This window comes from Muntiacus reevesi, chromosome 15 (genome assembly GCF_963930625.1).
Source record: "Muntiacus reevesi chromosome 15, mMunRee1.1, whole genome shotgun sequence".
Lineage (NCBI taxonomy): Eukaryota > Metazoa > Chordata > Mammalia > Artiodactyla > Cervidae > Muntiacus > Muntiacus reevesi.
Window position 1 is genome coordinate 13,267,855 of NC_089263.1, and position 25,236 is coordinate 13,293,090.

The 25,236-nt window shown below is 49.5% G+C and overlaps 1 protein-coding gene and 1 pseudogene across 1 annotated transcript in view; both read right to left on the minus strand.

Annotated features, from left to right (window-relative positions):
• Positions 1–1,260: 1,260 nt before the first annotated feature.
• The window catches only part of ST8SIA2 (ST8 alpha-N-acetyl-neuraminide alpha-2,8-sialyltransferase 2), a 72,257-nt gene continuing 48,281 nt past the window's right edge, over positions 1,261–25,236 (minus strand). The window contains exons 4-6 of the mRNA XM_065906303.1: positions 23,159–23,416; positions 19,375–19,668; positions 1,261–2,606 (exon numbers count right to left, since the gene is read on the minus strand). Coding sequence (XP_065762375.1) covers positions 2,321–2,606; positions 19,375–19,668; positions 23,159–23,416 — 838 coding nt within the window. The 3' untranslated portion in view covers positions 1,261–2,320. The remainder of the gene's footprint in view (positions 2,607–19,374; positions 19,669–23,158; positions 23,417–25,236) is intronic.
• Positions 10,391–11,103, minus strand: LOC136147301 (cysteine and glycine-rich protein 2 pseudogene; annotated as a pseudogene).

Genomic DNA, 25,236 nt, shown 5'->3' on the forward strand with positions numbered 1-25,236 from the left:
AGGTGGACTGTCCGGGGTCCCCAGCATTCTCTAGAGAGAGCCCAGAGGCAGACAGTCCCTGCCCCTTCAACTCTATTAGTTTCAGTTTAAGGAACCAAGACCAAGAAGAGACAGAAAGAAAGCCATGTTTTAAAAAGATCTCTGGCCCCTTGACTCCCCTGCAGGGGGGGACACTGACGGGAACATGGACGCAGGGTTGACTACGGACCTGACATGAGGCTCCTCTCTGCACTTGCCACTGGAACCTGCTGGAACCCAAGGCCTTGGCTAATCCCCTGAGCCTGGAAATTCTGCCTGTTCCCCAGGATGCTGGAGGCTTCAACAAGGAAACGTCTTCCAGGGCCTCTGAGATCTTCAGGGTGAAAGGCCCAGGAGAAGTGCAAAATACGAGACGTTAATTTCCACTTCTTGTGAGAAGTTCAAACCACTCTGCTCCCACAGAGGCTGTGAGGGCTGTTGCTTTTTAAAATACTCACTTAACAATGCAAATCCCAAATCTCAGACTTCAAGTGTCAACAAGAACAACAACAAGAGAGGTAACACAGAGATGCGGATGTGGTTCAAAGCTGGAGCGTCCGCGTGTGGGGTTAAGAGGTTCCGAGCATCCTTCCACCGCCCCCACTGGCTTCCCATCAGGCATTAATTTCGAGCAAATGTCCTGCTCTGAATCATCATTGATTATGTCTGGCCTCCTAGGCTTGGAAGTGGATCTTGATCCCTTTTCTTAACTCCCTTCACCTTCAAGACAATGTTGGTGGTGGTGTTTTTTAAACTTATCTTTCAAATAGATTTTAAAACACTTATTTATCAGGCAAGAGAATGAAGCTAACAAATCAAGCTGGCTAATGCTCATCTACACATGACCTGTGATTCTAGCCCCAAGTTATCCGCATGGAGCCAAGGTTTCCCCAGGGAGATTATATCCAGTATTTTGATACTGCATTTGGATATTCGGGTTTTAAAAAAAGTCTGAACTCTTCATCTTCATAGGATTTGTGCCAAATTCTAAAATCACTGCCTCTGTGAAAACAGGGAGGGGGGGATGGACGTTGAACCCTCTCCCCGGAGAGCTGAAAACCTCAGTGTTGGAACTCAGTGCTGGCTAGTGTGACCATCAGGATAAGAAAGCGACAAGAAAGTGACAGTGAAACAGCAGTCTAGCTGCAGCGGCCCCGAAGCGTGCATGATGCAGAAGCAAACAGTGGCCGCAGAGAAATGGAGCGCGGCGCTTACCGTTCTTCCTGGCCTCACACTCTGGGCCTCCCGAGGCACCCAGAAAGGCAATTTTAGAAGGATGACATTTACCTTTGCCATGCCCTTTCAAGCTTTTGCAGTGGCTTCCCTGGTGGCCGAAGAGAACAGGACTGTCCCTGTAGTGACATTCTAACAGGGCAAGGAAGGAGGCTAACCCTGAGGATGAAACCCCAGGTTCCCTTCCTCCATGATGGACTCAAGTTGCTTTAAAGAACCACCACCACACTTGGGACCCTCGTTTGCCTTATTCTGGGCCAGAGCACCAACTCTCTTGGTAGGAAGTTGTGATTTTTCAAAAACATGCTTTGGAACACCCTAGCAATTGGGTGTCATCTGCCTGCTCCCTGCCGGGTTCCTGGAGGTTCTTGCAAAGCCGGAATATGACCTGTCCACTGTGTCTTCTCCAGCCTTCTCCCCAGATCTGTGCAGGCCAGTCTTGGACAGGCAGGTCAACCATGGTTCATCCTGTGGACAGTTCAACTCTAAGTTCATAGAACCAAGTGCTCAGCTCTGATTTGGCCTCCGCTCCTCGGTGACCATGTGTTCCTTTGCTGGGCTGAACATGCCAACCTCCCTCTGCTCTAAGAACAGCACCATGTTAGACATGGGTCCAGTTTTCCCCTCTGGGTCTTGGCTCACCTAGAATCCACATTTCTCAGAGGCTCGGGGCAGCTGTCCACAGGTGACTCTCCGATCACCCATGAGCCCAAAGACCTCTCCATTCCGGGAGGCAGCGTGCCATTCCAAGTCGTGGGACTGGCTTCTTTTCACGTCAAGTCCTTCTGCCTCCAAAGATGCACTGAGTCTCAATCTGGTCCAGGTGGGTTCTCCACACCTTCTTCTTGTGGCTTATCTGCCTAATGCTAGATGAACACCACACAGTTATAAATACTCAGGTCAATATATATATGCAGGAATAGATATATATATTCTGGTCACTGTTTTACACTTGAACAAAGAAAACCACTAGCCTGCTTGTTCTAGAGTTTGTGCCACCCCGACTCCCATCTGCCTATGGGGTAGCTGGCAGGAAACGTGAGCCACTGAGTCCCATTGGGTGCCCAGCTTACGTAGCCCCGTCGCACTGGCCGACAGTCAGTTTCAAAGCCCCCTGCTCGTGGAGGCTCTTCAGGGCCTTGAACTCCAGGGGCATGGTGTGGGGGCTGGCCTGGGAGGTGTAGCCGTACTTGAGGCTGTCGTAATAGTGGTACTTGACAGGATTCTGGTTCTGATCTAGTGGAAAGGGCCAGAAGCCATAGAGGTAGATCTGGTTGCAGAAACGCGTGGCCAGGGTGTACATCAAGAGCCCCGTGGTGGGTCTTTTGATGTGAACTTTGTTAGTCAGCCAGTATCTGGAGAAAAAAAATGGAAAAAAAGAAAAACACAAAAATTAACATGAGTTTATGAATTATCCTTTCCAGGAAGGGGGGGGATTTTTATCTTGCTCCACAGCCTGCCTCTTGCCACTCCAGGAACTGTAGATATCAATCAAGTGACTGATTCCAAGGTCCTTTCACAGAGGACTGACAGTCACCATTTTAATTAATTTATTTTAATTGGAGGATAATTAGAACATTGTGGTGGTTTTTGCCATACATCAACAAGAATAGGCCACAGGTATACATGTGTTCCCCCCATTCTGACACCCCCTCCCTCCCCATCCCATCCTTCTGGGTTTGGGTGCCCTGCTTCATTCATCGGACTTGCACTGGTCCTGTTTCCCATATGGTAATATACATGTTTCAGTGCTATTCTCTCAAATCATCCCACCCTCTCCTCCTCCCACAGAGTCCAAAAGTCTGTTCTCTACATCTGTGTCTTCTTTGCTGCCCTGCATGTAGGATTGTTGGTACCATCTTTCTAAATGCCATATATATATGTTAACATACAGTATTTGTCTTTCTCTTTTGGACTTACTTCACTCTGTATAATAGGCTCCAGTTTCATCCACCTCATTAGAACTGACTCAAACGCATTCTTTTTATAGCTGAGTAATATCCCATTGGGTAAATGTACCACAACTTCCTTATCCATCCACCTGCCGATGGACCTCTAGGTTGCTTCCATGTCCTAGCTATTGTAAATAGTGACAGCCATCATTTATCAAGTACTGGAAATGCCTTTAGACTCTGTGCTTTCATATATGTGATTGGATGTCAAGAACACAAGCCTGTGAATACATGCAGATGCAGACACGAGGTTGAGAGATGGAAGTGGCTTGCCCAAGGTCACCGAGGTAGAAAGGAAACGACCTTGTCTCGAGCTCAGCGCATAGCAGTTGTGTGCGCTCAGGCGTTTCCGACTCTTTGCGACCCCATGGACTGTAGCCTGCCAGGCTCCTCTGTCCGTGGGACTTTTCCAGACAAGAATCCTGGAGTGGGTTGCCGTTTCCTACTCCAGGGCACAGTCCCGACCCAGGGACTGAACCTGAGTCTCTTGTATCTCCTTCATTGGCAGCCGGATTGTCTACCACTGAGCCACCAGGGAAGCCCAGGCCTGTTGAAATCTAAAGCAGGGCCTGGCAAACCTTCTCTGTAAAGGGCCAGCTGGGTGGCCACACTCCTGGCCTCTGCCGTCACGGTGCTAAACAGAGCCACAGACCACACACGCGGGTGTGGCCGATCTTGGTGCTCTGGCCAACTCAGATAAGGGGCCACCTCTTGCGAGATGCCCACCGCCTAGCGCCATGCCTGGCTTTGGCAGGGGTGGACCTCCTTGCCTCCTAAGCATCATCAGGTTTCCTTCCCATCCCTGCCCAGAGGCCCCTTGACCCTCTGATGTGGGCTGCCCATCTCTGAGCACATGTGGCTTCCCTGGAGGGCTGGAGGCCGGGGGGAGGGAGCGTCAAACAGTGGCCTGCCCTATGCGGCTGGGTCCTGCAACGGAGTCTGCCAGGAGTGTTAGAGGAGACAGGGGTGGGGTGGGGAAGAGTGCTTGTTGTTGTCTAGTCGCTAAGTCATGCCCGACTCTTTGCAATCCCATGGACTGTAGCCCGCCAGGCTCCTCTGTCCATGGGATTTTTCAGGCAAGAATACCGGGGTGGGTTGCCATTTACTTCTCCAGGGGATCTTCCCGACCCAGGGTTGAACCCACGTCTCCTGTGTGGGGAAGAGTGGAGCCTCAGGCTAAGGCTTCCTGTGAGTGAGGCGCTGTGCTCCCTCTGTGCACAGAGGGCCTCAGCTTACCTGCACAAGAGAACAGTAAGGGAGAAACCACCTCCATTTCACCGACTAAGAGACAGAGGTTGGAAGGGGGTATCAGTGACAGTTCTGTCAACAGCCACCTGTGTGCCCTTGAGCAAGTTGCTTCTCCCTGCTGAACCCGCTTTTCTCGTTTATACAATGAAGGGGCACAGACCAAGGGATCACCAAGACAGCCTCCAGGGGCTTCTCAGGTGGTTTGGTGGTAAAGAACCCACCTGCCAATGCAGGAGACGCAGGTTCGATCCCTGGGTTGGGAAGATGCCCTGGAGGAGGGAATGGCAACTCACTCCAGTGTTCTTGCTAGAGAATCCCATGGACAGAGGAGCCTGGTGGGCTACAGTCCATGGGGTCACAAAGATTCAGACATGACTGAGCGACTAAACAACAACAACAAAGACAGTCTCCAAGTTCCATATAATCCAGAAGTGGGAAAACAGCCACTCTCGTTGTCATCACTTTTGTTCCCCTCATGGTTTTTCTCCTGCTTGGATTTAGAATGAGAGTGTGGTCCAACCTCTTTATCTCTAGTAAAACCTTCCACTTACCCTATGCTGAGCCCCTTTATTTTTTTTTATTTAAAAAAAATTTTGGCCACATCACATGGCATGCCAGATCTTCCTTGATCAGGTACCAAACCCATGCCCCCTGCGCTGTGTGTGGAGTCTTAATTATTAGATGGTCAGGGATGTCCTGAAGCCCTGTAAGTGTAATGTGCAGGCTCAATGGCACTGAGCTGAGCTTGGGGGGACCCTGTGACAGGGAGACAGGGAGAGTGCAAGGAGGAGAAGAATCCACAAGAGCAGCAGCTGGTCCCTGCTAAGTGCTTATCTATGTCGGCTTAACCACCTCTAGCAATGGGGAGCTCATCCCCTCCTGAGCTAGTCCACTGCACTTTCAGCTTTAACTCAACGCTTCTCACCCTAGGCTGCCCACTGGAATCGCCTGCAGCTTTAAGAGGACCGAAGCCTGGCTCCCACCATCCAGGTGCAGCCTGGACACTGAGATTTTTAAGACCTCCCCCAGTAAATTCAACAGTACAGCCAAGGCTAAGCAGCCCTGCTCTAAGTGGGAGGCAGTTCTGCTACAAGAACCTAAGAAGGAGACTTACTTAGAGAAAAGAGAGGGGTAAAAGTAAGCACGAGGCATAGTCACAGAGTTTTAAAGACTACTGGACCTGGAGAACTCATCCAGCTTAACAATCTGACAAGGGGATATAACAGAGCGAGCTGGGACATGTGTGGAGGGAAAACTGACACTGGCCTCTGTGTTGCCAAGGCAACAGGGAGCAGCATGACCTGCAGCATCTAACAGGGCACCCGGTTTTACGGCCGTCCTGTGTGGTGTCAAATTTTCTAGTTTTTTCAAAGCTATCCGAAATCTGGATTTTCAAGCAAATTATCCAAAGTTTTAAATGCTGGCAACTGATTTAAAACATTTAAAAAAAAGTCACGTGGGTTCCTCTTGAGTGAGTTAATAGACCACATCTGTGAGTAATCCACAGGTCCCCTGGATCAAACTCGTTTTCGTCTCTCAATGTACAGAGGGAAAAATGAGAATCCAGGGTGACCCGCCTGAGAAGAGGCAAACTTCTCACTCAGCTGGTCACATACAGCTCGGAAAAGTGCAGTTTCCCGGCTCCTGTTTCCTGGGCTGTTTGCGCGCCATGGTGATTCTGCGGGGGAGGGTGTCGGGGCTGAGATGAGCTGGCTGCAGCCGCTGTTGACGCTATCTAGAGACACACGAGCCATGGGCTGTGTCCCCACATGGGAGCATCTCACAGATTGCTCACTTTCTGAGATATTCAAGCCTAACAACAGCCACATGCCATATTTGGGATTTGCAGTTTGTTTATTTTCTGATCGCAAGGCTTTAGCAGGGTAAGACCTTTAGAAATTACTTTTTTTTTTTTCCTGGCTATCGATGCTCTGCCCAGAGAGGGGCTGGGAAGAATGAAATCAGTGGGGAAACGTCCAGGTGGCTCCTAGGTGGGTCTGAGGTTACCCAGACCTGTGCTGTGCCCTTCTCATAGATATGCCTGTCCCCTATGTGTCCTCTGGGTGAACTCTCTCCCCACCCCTGCCGCCCCCAAACTAAGCTCATGAATCACGTCTTCCTTGGAAACGCTCCCTTTGTTCCCCTCTCTTCTCCTCTGCTCAAACTGAGTTAGTCATTCCCCCGTTATTACCATGCGTTTTGCTCCCATGTTTCCTATTGTGCTTTTCAACCGGGGCTGATCCTTCATGACTGTCTGGGTTGGGCTTCCACTCGAAACTACACTGTGATCTCCCCAGGAATGGGGGCCATGCCTTACCCTCCTTTGTGGGGCGATCAGAGGCCCCTGGCTCGGTGTGTGCTGCAGGCAAGGCACTGTGGCAGAGACAGCATCACTCGACCAGTCTTCCCTGGGCTCGCCTACATCTCTCAGCATCCCTTGTCAAGGAACTGGGGTCACGTGACCAGTTCTGGCCAATAGGCTGCAGCCGGAGATGGCCCCCTGCTGGACTAATGGTTCCTCCAGTGCTTTTTTTTCCTGCCTTGGAGAACATCAGTGACTCCTGGAAAGATGTCAGCCTAAGATAGAAGAATCCTAAGTCCTTGAATCGCTGGTTGGAAGAGAGCCCCCACCAACCTGCATCACACTTTGCGAGGATGAGAAACTTCTGTTGTGCGAAACCACAAGGGCTCCGGGGATTGTTACTGTAGCATAAACTAGAACTGATTATCTTGGCTTCCATGGCGCTCAGCAAGTGTTGGACTTAAATGGAACTGAAAAAGGGGAAGTGGTAGAAAAGGAAGGGGCGGCTAGCAGTGCATGCAGCTTTGTGAGTCTGATCGGCTGGGACAGGAAGAGAAAGGCTCAACCTCTCAGATCTGCTGCCCAGGATCACTCAGGGAAAGGTATTAGGAGCAGGAGAGGCTCCAGAGTGAACTGAGCACAGAGGCAGGAGGGACCCTCTCGTTTCCGATTCTGCCTGTCTCGGTAAACAAGAACTCCTGAGCGAGGTCTGACAGGGACATGGGGCCGCCGTCTAACGAGCAGCTTGTTCTAGAAGCCGGCAGGGTGATGCAGGAACAAATCACTCTCCATTTCCTTTATCTCTCCTCAGCCACCCTGGCCAATTTAGAGACGGTGTGCGTGGCCGACTTGTAGACGATTTCTTTTCCTTAGGATAACAGCTGGGTGTTAAAACACAAACTAATTAATTTTGCCTTCCCAAATGAGGTTAGCTGGGTGTATCCGGGATGCTGCATTGACAATGCACCTTTAATATCCCAGTCTGGAGGTTTTAATTAGAAGGCAAAGTAATCTCCAAGAAAGCAGTAATTATTTTTCAAAGCGGTTACCCCAATTGCCAAGACGATTAAGCGCCATGTTTTACGAGTGTGGACGGCAATAAATGAGGAGGGCCAAAAATCATCGCCAAACTGCCTTTTTTGTCTTTCTCCCTGGATTCCCATGCTCAGCACATGGCAAGCATGTGGCGGTTGCCATGGTCAGAAAAGGTGGCTGAGAGGGCTTTCTCTAAGCTGAGACCACTTTGTGGGATATGGCTCATATCATCCCTAAGGAACAGGAATGTGTCACGGGTGGTCGTGGAGGGACTCTTGGGGATGCTTTGCACAGATCAGCAGCAAAGCCAGGAGCAGGGCTCTCAGACAGCCTGGTCTCTCGTCAACTACATCGCCAGCCAGCAGTGGTCCAGGGACCCCACAGCCCATCACTGTCCTTTCCGTGGCAGCACATGAGAGCTGTGGCGTCTTGGGGGGATCTCAGGATGCGGCTTTCCAGCTTTGTGGAAGTCGAGATCGGAGGTTTGTTTCAGAGGCGGGGGATTCTTGAGGCTGATGCCTGGTCTCCAGGCCTCCATGCTCATTACCCAAGTCAGCGCTCTCACTCCAGTGAGCCAGGCTAGCCTCAAGTCTGACCATGCCACCAATAGAGCCCCCGTGACTCCTGGGGTCCACAGGAGGACATCCAATACCCTCAGCCCAACTGGTGAAGCCCTTGAGATCTGGGCCTGAAATCCCTCCCACCACCTGGCGTGCCCAGCCACACCATTAGCAGGGATTTCCGGCTTCTTCCAGGACACCACTACCTCCTACTTCTCCTGACTCCTTCTTACAGTCTCAGCTTCAATGCCACTTCCTGCAGGAAGCCTTCCAGGACCTAGCTGGAAGCTCCTGTGTCCTGTGTGCTCTTCTTTTCCTATCCTAGCACCGACCACACTATAACGACTTGCTTACTTGTCTTTCTCCTCCCCTACAATTTAAATTTCTAAGACAAGTGGGTTGACTCTCTGCTTCCATACTACCCCAGATCTGAGTATAGCTCATCCACAAAGTGGGTGCTTCACAATCTTTATTTAATGAAGCAATGAGTGAAGATGAGCAGATAGAGGTTAGTGTCTCCCCTTGGGGGAACCGGCAGGAGAGGTAGAGTTCGGCCTTACCCTAAACCCTTCTAGGCAGACACTGAATCCTCAGGCTTACAGCATCCTAGACAGTATGTTGCCTAAAGAAAGGAGGAAAAGCAAGATGCTGGTTACTTAAGGGGTTCCTCCTGCTACATATGAGTTGGGGAGCTCCCTGCTCAGGGTGTCAAAAGACAGCCACTCTCACATAGGTATTACGTATGTCCCTAGGGGCCATGTGGGGACCTGGCAAAACCATTTCCTGGGGGTTTAAACCTTCTGGCTAGGGCTTTCCTGGTGGCTCAGTGGTAAAGAATCAGCCTGCCAATGCAGGAGACGGGTTTGATTCCTGTTCCGGGAAGATCTCACATGCCTTAGAGCAATTATGCCCGTGCGCCGCAACTACTGAGCTTGTGCTCTAGAGCCCCATGAGCCATCACTCCTGAGCCCACATGCTGCAGCTACAGAAGCCCTTGCACCCTGAAGCCTGTGCTCGGCCACTGCAACGAGAAGCCCGCACACCACAACTAGGGAGTGGACCCACCCCCCGCAACAGAGAAAAGCCCAAGCAGCAACAAAGACCCAGCACAACAAGAAACAAAACAAAACAAACACCTTCTGGCTAGATTCTAGAATCTAAACTGATGCCACTCCGAACAGAAAATATATATTTATACATTTAACCTCATTCATAATGGAAGGAATCCAGTTTCACACAACAATCAGATGTCCTTTTCTTCATCAGATTGGCAGAGATAGTAGGTATTAATAATATGTCATGTTGGTGAGGTTAAGGGGAAACAGGCATTTTCAATAATCATAGGTGGAAGTGTAAATTGGTACCTACCTCTAGGTTGGGCAATTTGGCAATCTCTAGGAAAACTAACAATGTGTGTAGCAAAAACCATCTCTTTGTAGCAACGGTGCATCTAAAAAGCAAGCCTACATATATACATATGTGTGTAGATGTCAGACTCGGATGATCTCTGTAATAATGATTATACCAGCAGAAGACTGGAAAAGCCTGTGATGCCCACTGATGCCTTCTGCTTACAGAAATTATGGTCCAGATATGGTGGACTGTTAGGCAGCTGTGAAGGAGAATGAGGTGGTGCATGTCGATATGGAATAATTTTCAGAATTTAGCAAATGCAGTACTTAAAACATGCTCCCTAAGGTGTGAAAATGGATATCTTTGGAAGGTTACACATAGAAAAACCAGTTTAACAGGCTGTCTCTGTGGAGAAGGGCTCACTTTTCACTTGAAATCCTTCTGTACTATTTGACTTTTTCTTTGGACTATGTACACTGCTATTAAGAAAAAAGACAATCCATTAAAAATGACCAAATGCCATCTGTGCTTTAACACCCCAGTCCTTCCTCCCTTCCTTTTTTTTTTTTTAAGTTGAAGTTTTATTTAAAATGTAAAAGAAATAGTTCTTGAAATACAGATGAATAAAGTGAAAAGATATAGTCCTGTCTTCCTACTAGTCAGCCAGCCTATCCAAGTACAGGGCAACATAGAGTACTTCAGTACTGAAGAATTTCACAGTAGTTTAGTGTTAGATTATCTGTGCCTAGATTATGTAGAGATTCTCAGTGTGTGATCTTTCTTGGTTCTGGGTTTGCACCTCTACTGAGCATGAACAAGGGCTCCTGCTCCTTGGCTGTAACCAAATCCCTTGGGCCCAGAGTTCTTTGCATAGCATGCTTTATAATAGATTTCACCTTCTCAGTCAGAGTTGTTGACTCAAGACTCTTCCCACACTTAGCACATCGGAAACAGTTTCTGTGCCAGGGCTTTCCCGCTCCAGTGATCTTCTCGGCAGCGTATACGGAATCCCCACATCTGGAACACTTCTCGGCACCTCCGTATTTCTGAGCAAATTTAGAAGTGTTTGGGTTTGTTGTCGGCCTGTGAGGTTGAACACTCTCACCCGGTCCATGTTGAGCGTGCCTGCACCCTGGCCATACCCGTAGCCTTTTGGCCCGTACTTCTTTCCGTAGCAGGATTTGCAGTCGATCTCTTCATCATGAATTGCCACTGTTGCACTATCTAAATGCTTCCTGCAGACCATGCACAGAAAGCAGCGGCGGTGGAAGCTCCGGCCGTCACACTGCACCTCCTCGGCGTGGTGCACGGTCCTCCCACAGGCCCCGCACTCGCTGCCGCCTCCCCAGACAGGCATCTCGAATCGGAAGGAGGACCACGCTGAGCGCTCGAGAACAGGTCGCAGAAACGGCGGCGGGAGTCTGGCCTTCCCCCCTTTCTTTAGGTAACACAACCATGAGATTCCCTGGTGGCTCAGCTGGTAAAGAAACTGCCTGCAATGAAGGAGACCCAGGTTTGATCGCTGGATTGGGAAGATCCACTGGAGAAGGAAATGGCAACTCAACTCCAGTCTTCTTGCCTGGGGAAATCCCATGGACAGAGAAGCCTGGCGGGCTACCGTCCAAACAGAGGTGGTAAAGAGTTGGCTACGACTTAGTGACTAAACCTCCACCATGGAACACACTTTCACGTCTGTATCTGTGTTCGCCGGAGGAGACTGGGGCAAACTACTACCACGTGCCTTGTGGCCAAAGAAACCAAAACATAAAACAGAAACAGTATTGTAACAAATCCAATACTTTAAAAATGGTCCACATCAAAAAAAAAAAAAAATTTATTAAAAAAAAAAACTTGTATATTGAAGTCATGTCTCCCAGTGCTTCAGAATGTGGCCTTTGGAGATAAAGGTCTATACAGAGATAACCAAGTTAGAGTGAGGTTATGAGACTGAGTTCTAATCTAATCCAACTGATGTCCTTAAAGCTGGAGACAGACACACAGGGAGGATGATGAGGATGGCCACCTACAAGCCACAGAGAGACACATGGAACAGATTCTTCCCTTAAAGCCCCCAGAAGAATTTCTAGCCTCCAAACTGTAGGTCAATGCATTTCTGTTCTTTAGGTCACCTGCCCTGTGGTGCTTTGTTACAGGAGCCCTTGCAAACTAACACACTCGCCGTATAATACGGATTTCCCTTTCCACAGCCCAGGAAGAAGCATGCCTTGCAGACTGGACATCTCCAAGAATGCGGAACTCATCCATTCCTAAGAGGCAACCCTCACTTCAGATGATCGTATTTGATGGAATGTTCTTCCCAGTGTCCAGAGGAAACTGGACTCACTCTAGATCAGGTGTCCCCAGCCTCGAGGTCACGGACTGGTACCTCCTGTCAGATCAGTGGCAGCCTTAGATTAAAGTGCACAATTAATATAATGTGCTAGAATAACACCATCCCCTATACCGGCCTGTGAAAAAAATTGTCTTCCATGAAATTGGTCTCTGGTGCCAAAAAGGTTGGGCTTCCTAGGTGGTGCTATTGGTAAATAACCAGCCTGCCAATGCAGGTAGACATAAGATACGTGGGTTTGATTCCTGGGTCGGGAAGATCTCCTGGAGGAGGGCATAACAACTGAAGCCAGTATTCTTGCCTGGAGAATCCCATGGACAGAGAAACCTGGTAGGCTACAGTTCATAAGGTCACACAGAGTCAAACCCGACTGAAGTGACAGCACGCATGCACACCAAAAAGGTTGTGGACTGCTGCTATAGATTCTTTCCCAGAACTCATTCTACACCTGCAGCCTCACAGCCCAAATCAGTGACTCTTTCAAGGCAGGAGCCTTCATTTAATGATTTTTGTGTTTCCCCAGCACAGGCCTGGAACCCTCAAGGTGCCTGTAAGCATTTGCTGAATGAAGAAAGACTGCTGTCATGCTCTTTGGAGACTGCTCTTTTCAAATCCTTTCAACTTTTGAATTTCTTTGCCCCTGTGGTCCCTCTCCAGCCTGGTACCCAAAACTGAATGAGGTTTTCTGAGTGGGATTTGACCAAGGCATAACTGAACTCCCTGACTCTCAAAGATAAGATGTTACGATCACGTTATCCCTTTGAGCGACCACACATCTGCTGATCCCTCTGTACCCGTACAATTGTTTGGAACCCAAGTAGAGAGTCTTGCATTCATTCATTCATATGAAATATCTTCCTCTTAGATTGGCTCATTGTTTCAGCCTGACAAGGGCTTCCCTCATGGCTCAGACGGTAAAGAATTCACCTGTGATGTGGGAGACCCAAGTTTGATCCCTGGGTTGGAAAGATCCCTTGGAGAAGGGAATGGCTGTCCGCTCCAGTGTTCTTGCCTGAAGATTTTCATTGACAGAGGAGACTGGCTGGCTATAGTCCAGGGGGTTGCAAAGAGTCGGACATGACTGAGTGATTAACACTTTCACTTCAGCCTGACAAGAGAAATTTGCATTCAACGCTGAGGACCCAAATATTGGGAATTCCCCAAAGTCACACCGCCTGTGAATTTGCTAATCAGACAACTGAGGCCTTCACATGCGTCTGTGCTGTTGTGGTTTAGTTGCCAGGTCTTGTTTCTTTGCAACCCCATAGACTGTAGCCGGCCAGGCTCCTCTGTCCATGGAATTCTCCAGGCAAGAATACCAGAGTGGGTTTCCATGCCCTCCTCTAGGGAATCTTCCTGACCCAGGGATTGAACCTGCATCTCCTACGTCTCCCACATTGGCAGGCGGATTCTTTACCACTGAGCCACCTGCGAAGCCCCTGCCTTCATGTAAGTCACAGGTGAAAAAAAAATGGGGACAGTTGGCAGGACAGGAGGCTGGTAGTCAATCAATTAGTGACTCTGGGGCATCAGTGGTCAACAGACAGAGATCAGTCTGTCTGTCAAGGACACGGGAACAGGGTGGCGGTGGGAGGAGCAGAGAACTTTGAAACCTCTATTGTGGATTCTAATCCCCCTCCTCCCCATCTGAGTGAGCTCAGGTGATTCTCTTTTAGCATTCCTGAGCCTGTTTCCTTATGAGTAAAATCGGTCTGGAAACAGAATCTATCTCATATGTTTATTCCGAGGTGTGCTGACCTTCCTGTCTGTTCCGCCCGGTGGGGAGGCTGACCTGTGTTTGGGACAATGGCACTGTGCCGGTGGAGTCTTGATACGCTGCTACCCACTGTGGTTTGCTCAGGCCCCCTGGGGAGTGCAGCAGTTCCCAGCCCCCTGAACTCACTCAGTTCAGTCGCTCACTCGTGTCCGACTCTTTGCGACCCCATGAACCACAGCACGCCAGGCCTCCCTGTCCATCACCAACTCCCGGAGTCCACCCAAACCCGGGTGGATGGATGGTGCCATCCAACCATCTCATCCTCTGTCGTCCCCTTCTCCTCCTGCCCCCAATCTTTCCCAGCATCAGGGTCTTTTCAAATGAGTCAGCTCTCTGCATCAGGTGGCCAAAGTATTGGAGTTTCAGCTTCAACATCAGCCCTTCCAATGAACACCCAGGACTGATCTCCTTTAGGATGGACTGGTTGGATCTCATTGCAGTCCAAGGGACTGTCAAGAGCCTTCTCTAACACCACAGTTCAAAAGCGTCAATTCATTGCCACTCAGCTTTCTTTATAGTCCAACTCTCACATCCATACATGACCACTGGAAAAACCATAGCTTTGATTAGACAGACCTTTGTTGACAAAGGAATATCTCTGCTTTTTAATATGCTGTTTAGGTTGGTCATAACTTTCCTTCCAAGAAGTAAGTGTCTTTTACTTTCATGGCTGCAATCACCATCTGCAGTGATTTTGGAGCCCCCCAAAATAAAGTCTGACACTGTTTCCACTGTATCCCCATCTATTTGCCTTGAGGTTATGGGACCAGATGCCATGATCTTAGTTTTCTGAATGTTGAGCTTTAAGCCAACTTTTCCACTCTCCTCTTTCAATTTCATCAAGAGGCTTTTTAGTTCTTCTTCACTTTCTGCCATAAGGGTGGTGTCATCTGCATATCTGAGGTTATTGATATTTCTCCCGGCAATCTTGATTCCAGCTTGTGCTTCCTCCAGGCCAGCATTTCTCATGATGTACTTTGCATATAAGTTAAATAAGCAGGGTGACAATATACAGCCTTGACATCCTCCTTTTCCTATTTGGAACCAGTCTGTTGTTCCATGTCCAGTTCTAACTGTTGCTTCCTGATCTGCATACAGGTTTCTCAAGAGGCAGGTCAGGTGGTCTGGTATTCCCATCTCTTTCAGAATTTTCCACAGTTTATTGTGATCCACACAGTCATAGTGTGCCCAAATACAGAAACTTGGTGACCTCATATAAGTCACAAAACCTGTCTGGGCATCAGGTTCCTCATTTGTAAAACAGAGAAACACGGTGTCTCAAAGTCAATTCCCACTTGACAGTCCCATCAGCAAGCACAACAATGTCAATTTCCTCCCACTTTTTATTTTCCACTGCTTTGATAATAGCCATCCAAGTGGGTGTGAAGTGGCAATGCATTGTGGTTTTGACTTATACTTCCCTAGTGATTAGTGATGTTGAGCACCTTTTCATGTACTTATTGGTTCCTTGTATATCTTCTTTGGAGAAATGTTTATTCAAATCTTTGGCCATTGTTGAAGTGAGTTGTTTGATTTTTTTGTTTTTAAGTTATCAGAGTTCTCTATATATTCTGAATGTTAATCCCTTGATAGATACATGATTTGTAAATATTTTCTCCTATTCTATGGTTTATCTTTTAACTCTCTGGTGTGTTGCTTTATTGGCACACACAGAGTTCTAATTTTGACAAAGTCCATTTTTATCTATTGTATTATTGTCATTGTTGCCTGTTCTTTTCAAGTCATACTTAGGAAACCATTGCTAAACCCAAGATCATAGACATTCGCCTACGTTTTTCTGTAATAGTGAATTTCTTCTGAATGAACTGTACACTTTAAAATGGTTAAAATGGGCTACTCTCAAAAAACAAAATAACAAATGTTGGTAAGGATGTGGAGAAATCAAACAACAAATGTTGGCATGAATGTGGAGAAACTGGAACTCTTGTACACTGTTGGTGGCCTGTAAAATGGTGCTGCCACCGTGGAAAACTGTATAGAGAGTCCTGAAAAAATTAAAAATAGAACCACTGTATAATCCAAAGATTCCATTTCTGAGTGTATATCCCAAGAACAGAAAGTAGGTTCTCAAAGGGATATTCGCACACCCATCTTCATAGCAACACTATTCACAGGAGTCAAAAGGTGAAAGCAACCTAAATGTCCATTGATGGATAAATGGACAAACAAAACATGACATTTATACACAATAGAATGCTATTCAGCCTTCAAAACGGAGGAAATTCTGACACGTGCTACAACACGGATGAACCTTGAGGACATTACATTAAGCAAAACAGGCCAGTCACAAAGCAGATACTATATAAGTAATACTCATATAAGTATTACTTTACTTACTTATAGGAGGTGTCTTTTAGGGGAACTAATGGGCTTCCCTGGTGGCTCAGATGGTAAAGAATCTGCCTGCAATGCAGGAGGTCCAGGTTTGATCTTCCTGGGTTGGGAAGATCCCCTGGAGAAGGAAGTGGCTACCCACTCCAATATTGTTGCCTGGAGAATTCCATGGACAGAGGAGCCTGGTGAATACAGTTCATGGGGTCACAAAGAGTCAGACACAATTGAGCAACTTACACTTTAATTGAGCAACTTTAATATGAGGTATCTAAAGTAGCCAAATTTATAGTGCCTGAAGTAGAATGGTGGATACCAGAGCTTGGATATATACAGAAAAGGGGACTTGTGTTTAATGCATACAGAATCTTGGATTTGAAAGATTAAAACATTCTGGAGATCTGTTTCACAACAATGTGAATATGCTGGACACTATTGAACTGTACAGATATAAATGGTTAAAATGGTAAATTTTGTGTGGTGCATATTTTACCACAATAAAAAGTGTTTATCTGGTCTTATCGCATAAACAGGGTTTAGACTGGATTAAAAACCTCATAAGTAGAGTTTTAATAAGGAAATGAGATTATTCTGCAAACTACAGCCCGTCTTGGAACTTTGAGGTGAAGGGCTCCTGACAGGTGAATTTGACTTGGTCCACTGTTCTTGAGAAACCTTTATCAGATGGAGCCTAAATGTACTTTCCTTTCTGTGGTTTCACCCTCTGATCCTAATTCTACCTCTCGAGGCTACAGAAGAAGTCTACTCCCTCGGCCGGGGGTTGGAGGCAGCTGCCGTGACGGCAGTAGCCATGCCTGACTGCCTGTCTCCCTGTGTGGCAGAGGCCACACCGTCTAGGACCGAGGACAGTACCTTCTGTCGTGGCTCCTGCTCCCCAGTGGACACACAGAGAAGGCAGGGCTTGTGAGACAAGCCGCCTGGTCAAGCTCGTCACGCATCTAAGGAGTAACTGAGCAGGAATGTGAACCCAGGTGTCCCTCCCTCCCAAACCCATGTTTTTGACGCTAGGCCAGATTGCCTCTTAGCCAGCTTCCTCCTGAGCCCTCTCCTCTATGACCCCTTGGTCTTTTCTCAGGGGCCTTTGCTCTGCCCCCCTTATCAGCCCATTCTTCTTCTTGCAGTAAACACCAGATAAGCTCCCATCAAGACAGAGGCAAGCCCTTCCTCTCAATACAGACACTGTTCATCTCCTCGATGATCCCCGCTGGACACAAACCCTACAAGGCCCCGCAGAGGGAGGGGGTCCTTGGCAGAAATCTGTCCCAAGCCCCCGAAGTCCTCATCCCCCACCTCCTCCGCTTGCTAAAAGAAGAAGCCCTCTCCATTTGTCTCTCCTGCACTATTTCCTCCTGGGAGTTCCTGCAAAGGAAGACGAGGCAATCTCAGGATTAACAGCCTGTTTGTTTAAAGGGTTTATTACTGGCTCTTAATGCTATTTTGACAGGTGAAAGTGAGTCAATTATAGCTGGAAATAGCTCTGGTTGCATCGTTTCTTCCAGGTGGTTGCCCATTCCCCAGCCAAGGGACTTTTTCTCTCTTTACCAACAGGCAGTTCATCTCCTTCCCTTATATCCTCTGACCTCCAAATCACATAAAGACCTCCTTCCAGGAAGAAATGACGTTAAAGGCATGGAGAATGAACCGATGAGTTGGGGTTGCTGCGGCAGCCCCGCCCTAGGAGGGGATGAGCTGAGCTGAAAGTTACTCAGTCGTGTCTGGCCCTTTGTGACCTCATGAACGGTAGCCCGCCTGGCTCTGCTGTCACTGGAATTCTCCAGGGAAGAATACTGGAGAAGGTGACCATTCCCTTCTCCAGGGGATCTTCTGGACCCAGAGGTGAACCTGGGCCTGTTGCATTGCGGGATGATTCTTTATTGTCTGAGCCACCAGGGAAGCTCCCTGTGGGGGCGGGGAGGTGAAGTGGGCGCTAACGGGAGGCTTGACAGGTCAGCCTCCAGGATGAGGGATGTGGTCCCAGTGAGCCCTGGTCCACGCAGGTACCACTCTGCTCCATCAGCCACGAATGTCTCTCACCGCGTGTTTCTCTGGGTCTTTCTTGGGAGCAATGAGTTTCTGTACTGATACCTACTCTAATGAGACCAGTGTGGGTCACAGGCTTGGGTGCCTCGAGGGGTCACCTTTATGAGAATAGCATGAGTCCTTTCTGGGTGGCTCAGAGGGCTTCCCAGGTCACACCGAGTTAGGCTAAGGCCCCAGTGAAGATCATTCCAATATGCCTCAGAAACTGTCTTACGACACCAGAGCAAGACTGTGAACTGCCAGGAGACTGGATGAATCATTAGATGCAGGACCAAGACGGGGGTCAGGAGTGTGGCGGGGTATATTTGTGATAGACATCTCATACTTAAGATGTCCAAGAAAAAGCTCTGTTTCTCAACATGCCCAAACACACACAAACTTCCCCCAAATTCTCCCATCACAGAAAATGACACCACCGACCAAGCATCTGCTCCACCTCTAATCTTGACAGTCACCTTAAGATTTTCTCTTTCTCTCACGCCTTGAGGTCCTTAAACAGAATCCATTGGCAAGTCCTGCCGCCTCTATTCCAAATGGCTTCCCTGGTGGCTCAGAGAGCAAAGAACCTGCCTGCATTGCAGGAGACCCAGGTTCTATCCCTGGGTCGGGAAGATCCCCGGAGAAGAGCATGGCAACCCACTCCAGTGTTCTTGCCTGGAAAACCCCACGGCAGAGAAGCCTGGCGGGCTACAGTCTGTGACTTTCACAAAAGAGTTGGACATGACTGAGCAACTAACACTTAGATGCTACTCCAAATGTTCTAGCAAATCTGGCCACACTGTGGCACATTCACGCCCAGCATCTCAGTCTAAGTCACTGTAAGTCCCAGCCTGGACTCCTGCAAGAGCTTCCCAACAAATATTCCTGCTTCTGTTCCTGCCCCCTTATGGTTCCTTCTCCGCTCAACAGCTGTTGGCAGATCATTCTCCACATGGCTCTCTGGGCAAGCAATACCCCTCGGTCAACACTGGCATGCCACATGCTGCCCATCTGCCGACCCACTTCTCCAGGACACGAGGCTCAGAAAGGCCAGGCGACTTGCAGAAGTTAGACAACTAGTGAGTGAGGGCTGCAGATGCAGCTGGGAAAGGAATACGGCCCCCCCACCCCTCCCGCACCCCGGGGCCGCTCACCCGCGGACGGCGTGCAGCAGGCGCAGAGAGGGGTATGCAGTACGCACGTTGACGCGGTGCTTCAAGATGAGCTCGTTGACCCACTCGACACGCTGCTTGCCGCCCCTGGCCATGAAGGCGGGGATCCACAGGATGCTGCCGTTGAGGCTGTGCAGCCGCTGCAGCAGCTTCTCTCGCCACGTGGCGTTGACCAAGTCCTCGAAGGCCCGCTGGACGACGGAGGGGTTCATGGTCACCAGGTCAGTCTTGAGCCCCACATCCCGGGCATACTCCTGCACAGGGGCCAGGTTGCACCTGCCGGACGAAAAGGCAGCAATGAATGACCCTTCGGGGAAAGCCAAGGCAGCACTGCATATCCTTAACTCTATCCATCCTTTACTCCCCTTGCTTCCTCCTCATCCCCAAACAAAGACCCAGGGTACCTTCCTGCACTTTCTGGTCCCTTCTGGCATCCCTGTTTCTTCTTCTCCTGCTATGTATATTTATCGGGTCCTTAGCATATTTGTGGGCTTCCCAGGTGACTCAGCAGTGGAAGAGTCCTCCCGCCAATGCAGGAGATGCGAGTTTGATCCCTGGTTTGGGAAGATCCCCTGGAGGAGGAAATGGCAACCCATTCCAGTATTCTTGCCTGGAGAATCCCACAGACAGAGGGGCCTGATGGGCTACAGCCCATGGGGTCGCAAAGAGTCAGACACGACTGAGCACACTCTCTCCAGCACATTCACAGAACCTTGCTGGGCCCAGGAGTGGTACAGTGCCTGCCTTCTGGCGCTCAGGATCTTGTAGAAGAGCCCTCAGCCCACATGATGACCATGCTATAAGCAAGTGTGACCTGGTCACATCAGGTGACAGAGCGTGGGCTCCAAAGACACACTCCTGGGTTCAGAATTCAGCTCTGATACTTTCTACCTGGGCTCCCCAGGTGGCGCTAGTGGTAAAGAACCTGCCTGCCAATGCAGGAGACATAAGAGATGCAGGTTCAGTCCCTGGGCCGGGAAGATCCCCTGGAGGAGGAAATGACAACCCACTCCAGTATTTTTGCCTGGAGAATCCTATGGACAGAGGAGCCTGGCGGGCTACAGTCCATAAAGTCACCCAGAGTCAGATACGACTGAAGCGACTTAGTACGTTCTACCCGTGTGACTCCAGGTCACCTGCTCAACCTCTCTGCTTTCTGAGAGCTTCCCCACTGCCTAAGGAACAGTCACAACAGCTTCTATGATGGAGATCACAGCAGGACCCCCTCCTAGGGATGAAAGGGCAGTGCCTAGACATCCACGGTACTTAGAAAGCTGCTGGGCCACAGGGAGAGCGCAGTACATGTGTAGTTACCAGCATCCTCCCAGGGAGGAGGCGCTTCGGGTGGTCTTCCGGAGGTGGGAACCGTGGCAGGAAGTCTAGGAGGACGGAAGAGCAGAAGCCCGTTTGTGGGTGAGGCTCCTCAGGAGAGTGTTTCTCCAGCTTGCAAGAGCTGGAGAATCACCTCAGGCACTGGTTAAAGATACAGACTCCCCAGGTCCCTCACCTGGAGATCTGGATTCAGCAGGCGAGTTGAGGAATTGATAGCTATTTTTACAAGCTCTTCAGCTGAGTCTTATAACTGGGCAGCTTAGGAAACATCACACTGCGGCCCCAGTGAATGTATCCCTGGGGCAGAGAGGTGTGGACACGTGCTGGTATGTAGGGGAAGGCTGGTGATCTGGTCTGAGAGAGGCACATTGTGCAGTGGGGATGAGGCTGGAGCGGCAAGCAGAGTGAGATGGCAAAGGGCCTGTGTGTCGCGGGTGCTGCCATCTGGCATCAAATGGAGGTGTGTACACAGCCGGGCCATCTGACTTTTGTCCCTAAAGACCACACAAGGCTGCCCCACAGACACGCAGATCTGCAAGAGCCATGGAGTCAAGGTCAAAGGACAACCACACGTTGCTTCAAGCAGCTCCCTCTTTTCTAAGTGTGTGTAGACCACTGCGGATGTGGGTCCCAGGAGAGGCAAAGCAGGCTGTGGCTGAGCCTCTCCAGGTGTGCTCCACGCATCGGCCCAAAGGCATTAGTCAGGCCTCACCCCAGCCTGATGACCCTGCCTCTTGGTAAGCTCAGGTGGTTCATACACTCATTGAAGTTCAGAGACCACCAGCCCAACTACCCATTTTACAGATGATGAAACCGAGGCCCAGAAAGGGGAGTGACATGCTCCGAGTCAAGTGACAAAAGGGCAGCAGAGCCAAGACCAGACTCCGGACACCATGCTGCTCATCTCTCTGTGCAAGTGTCCAAAACAAAATGTTGACTAGAACCTGCCGCGGCCTCTGGAAATCTTGGGGCCAGGCTGGGTGGAGCAAAGAAAGATCACCGTGAAAATCAGGTCACCTCTGCCCTGGTCCCCAGGAGGTCACTGGTCCCTTTGCATCTTTAACATTCTTCCTACCAAGACCTTCTCTGGTGGCTCAGGTGATAAACAATCTGCCTGCAATGCAGGAGACTCAGGTTTGATCCCTGGGTCGGGAAGATCCCCTGGAGGAGGGCATGGCAACCCACTCCAGTGTTCTTGCCTAGACAATCCCATGGACAGAGTAGTCTGGTGGGCTACGGTCCATGGGGTCACAAAAAGTCAGACACGAGTAAGCAACTAACACTTTCACCTACCCCTCACCTCTTCTCTGGCTTCAGATCAGACAAACCTGCCACTTCCCTCCCCTTCTTGCCTCCGGCTCCAGTCTTTAGACTCGAGGGCTTTGAAAAAAAGGACTGAGCCACCGGGGATGCCAGGCACAGACAGAACCAGGCAAAGGATAACAAATTAAAACAAGGGTGGGTGCTGGGCCGCGGTGGCGCGTCCAACACAGCGGACACAGGAGTCAGGACACCGTCAAGTCCCACGTCCTGAGGTCCAGGGAGCTCTGTGATAAGGCCACTTCCCAAAGCCGAGGACAAGGCTCTCTTTGCATGAAGACGGGCCCAATAGAAACATGAGACGCGGTTCCGCCAGGGCCGGGGTGTGTTTGGGATGAAATTTGAGGCTCTGTGTGCCCTATTTTTGATCAAGGGACAGCAAGGCCTTGTTTCTGAGTCTGGGTTGGGGGGTCAGATGTCAGGGCTGTGGGTAACTGGGTCCAAATGTGTCCCCAGGTGACTGGAAAATGAGAGCTGATACTTTGGAGAGAGTAACAGTCATGTACAAATCCAAATTTCTCTGTTGCCCCCTCAGTTCCCAGGTTTTGTCTACATGGTAATAAAGATACTAGTAGCATATACCTTAAAAGAGTTTTATAAGCTTGGACCAAAAACTGGCCAAGAGACTATTTTTTTTTTTTACCGACATTCTGTACTGGGCTCTGTCCAGGGGTCAGCAAATTTTTCTGTAAGAGGCCAGATATTATTTTAGGCTTGTGGGCTGTATGCTGTCTCTGTTTTGATTCTTCAACTCTGCCCAACTAATCCACTGCCGTGAGAAAACAGCCATTGAGGACACGAGCATGAATGAGCTTGGCTGTTGTTTCAATAAAACTTTATTGATAAAAACAGGCGGTGGGACAGAGTCTGCCTGCTTCCGTTCTAGATCAGCGATACTCAGTCTGGGTTGAACATCAGAAGCCCTAAGGCTCCCTGGGCTCTGACCCTTTAGATGGATTTAAATGGTCTGGGGCACAGCCTGGACTTTGGGACTTTTCAAGGCTACCCGAGCAATTCTAATGCACAGGAACCTAAGCCAACTAGCCTGGTTTCAGCCTCTTGGGATAACTGGCAATGCCTGCCACTTTGGGTCCAGAGCACCTATTGCGGTTACCTGATGACAAAGCTGTGGGTGTCAATCTCCTGCCCACAGCCGCTGTTCAGCAAGACCCCGGAGTTGCCCACGATGGCACACGTCCCGAAGTGCTTGTTTTTCAGTGGAGACGTTCTGGGGAGGAGCTCATAGAGGTTCTGGGACACGTTCATTGTGCTGTCTCGGTCGAAGATGTAATGAATAATATCTCCAGGTTTCAGGGTCCCCTTGAGGACAGAAATATCCTTTTCAGCATCCAAGAACTTTAAGATTTGCTTCCTGCAAAAGCCAAACACACATGAGGAAAAAGTCTGCTGTTGCCAGCTGCCTTTTGCCCACCTGGCTTTTCCTCTCCTCGGTCACCCTGCAGAGCTGCCGCAGACCCGCACCCAGGTGAAGTGAGAGGTCAGATGCCCTCAGAACAGGTTCCAGGCAGAGACTGGCAAAGTGGCCCAGAGGCCAATCTGGTGGCTGTGCTCACACCCCCTTTCTAAGAAGACACCCGCCCTGGGAAATGCCGTCATTAGGACTCAATGCGAGTTCATCACGGAGGGATCTTGAAGGAAGGGTGACCCATCGAGCTGGTTTGCCTAGGAAAGCACGGTCTTAGGCTGAAAGCTCTGTGCCCCAGGGACAAACTGTGTCCCTGAACCTTGGGCAAACCCAGACTGCAGTCATCCTATGTCAGACCCCCTTCTCTGAGCGGGATTCAGGGTCACCATCTGACAAGCAGTCCTGAGTTGGAACCGGAACCCAAGGTGACACCTGTCCCTTCTCCTCAGGGCCCGCTTTCCTCCTTGGCAGCCGTGTCTGGGCCACAGGGGCCTCCCAGACGGCAGGGGGGTGTCAGCCACTCCCCCTCGGTGGGCCCGAGAACACGGCCTGAAGTCTCGGCGCTGGTCCGTTCTGTGCTGTGGGCTCTCTGGCCCTCCTCACTGCTATCTAGCTTGGCGTTTGTCAATTGCGATTTACGAAGCCCAAAGAGGTCTGGTCTATTAGTGCAGCACTGCTTTGTGTGGAGGACAAAATAAGAGGACAGCTCTCTCGGCTCCAGGGTGAGTTCTGGGGGGAAAGTTCCAGAATCATCCAGCAGAGCACATAAATGGGATGGGATGTGGTCAGACCGGAATCTTCTCAGAATCCCCTGGGGAATTTTATCCCAAGAAGTTGGGGATCCTAACTGGAGGTTTTATTATAAAAACTGTATACTGTCCCAAGGGCTTCCCTGGAGGTTCAGATAGTAACAAGTCCACCGGTTAGTACAGGAGACCTGGGTTCAATCCCTGGCTCAGGAAGACCACCTGGAGAAGGGAATGTCTTCCCCCTCCAGTATTCTTGCCTGGAGAATCCCATGGACAGAGAAGTCTGGCAGGCTATACAGTCCGTGGGGTTGCAAAGAGTCGGACATGACTGAGTGACTAACACACACACACACACACTGCCCCAAAGATTTTTAGACATGATTCAAGTCATCAGGAGAAGGAAATCTGGTACCCAGATCAGCTGGAATTAACTTCACTTCCTATAGCAAGCGAGCCCCCATCTAGAACAGATAGGATGAGATTGTTCTTCATTTCCACCAAGCTCCAGAGGGACAGGACCATCACAGATTTTGCAAATGTAAGGATTTGCAAGGTGGCTGCCCCATTGGGCAGATGGTAACACTGATCCCCAAGAGTCCATGTTCTCTGAGATTGTCACAACCTGTGATGTATTCCTGTGGGGTGAACATTCAATCACTTGAGGAACCATAAAGAATTCAGAAGGTCCAGGTTGACACCTGAGAAATCCTGATTCTCAGCATGGTGCGGGTCTCAGCACCCTTTGAAAGGCTCCACAGGGGACTCTTAGGTGGGTCCAGGTTTGGGAGCCTTTGGCATTGCCCAGGGGTGGCTAGAATGCTTGACAGGGCATGATGCTCTTCTTCCACTGGTCTTGCCTTATTAATGACCTGAATCTCATGTTTTCATGCATGGGAAACCACCTTTGATGAATAATTTCTATCTCTTAATGGAAAACAGAGGCATTGTTTTTATTTACTGAACCTTTACCAAAGATGACGCAATTGACAAACTAATATGGCTTGGAAATTGCTGAAA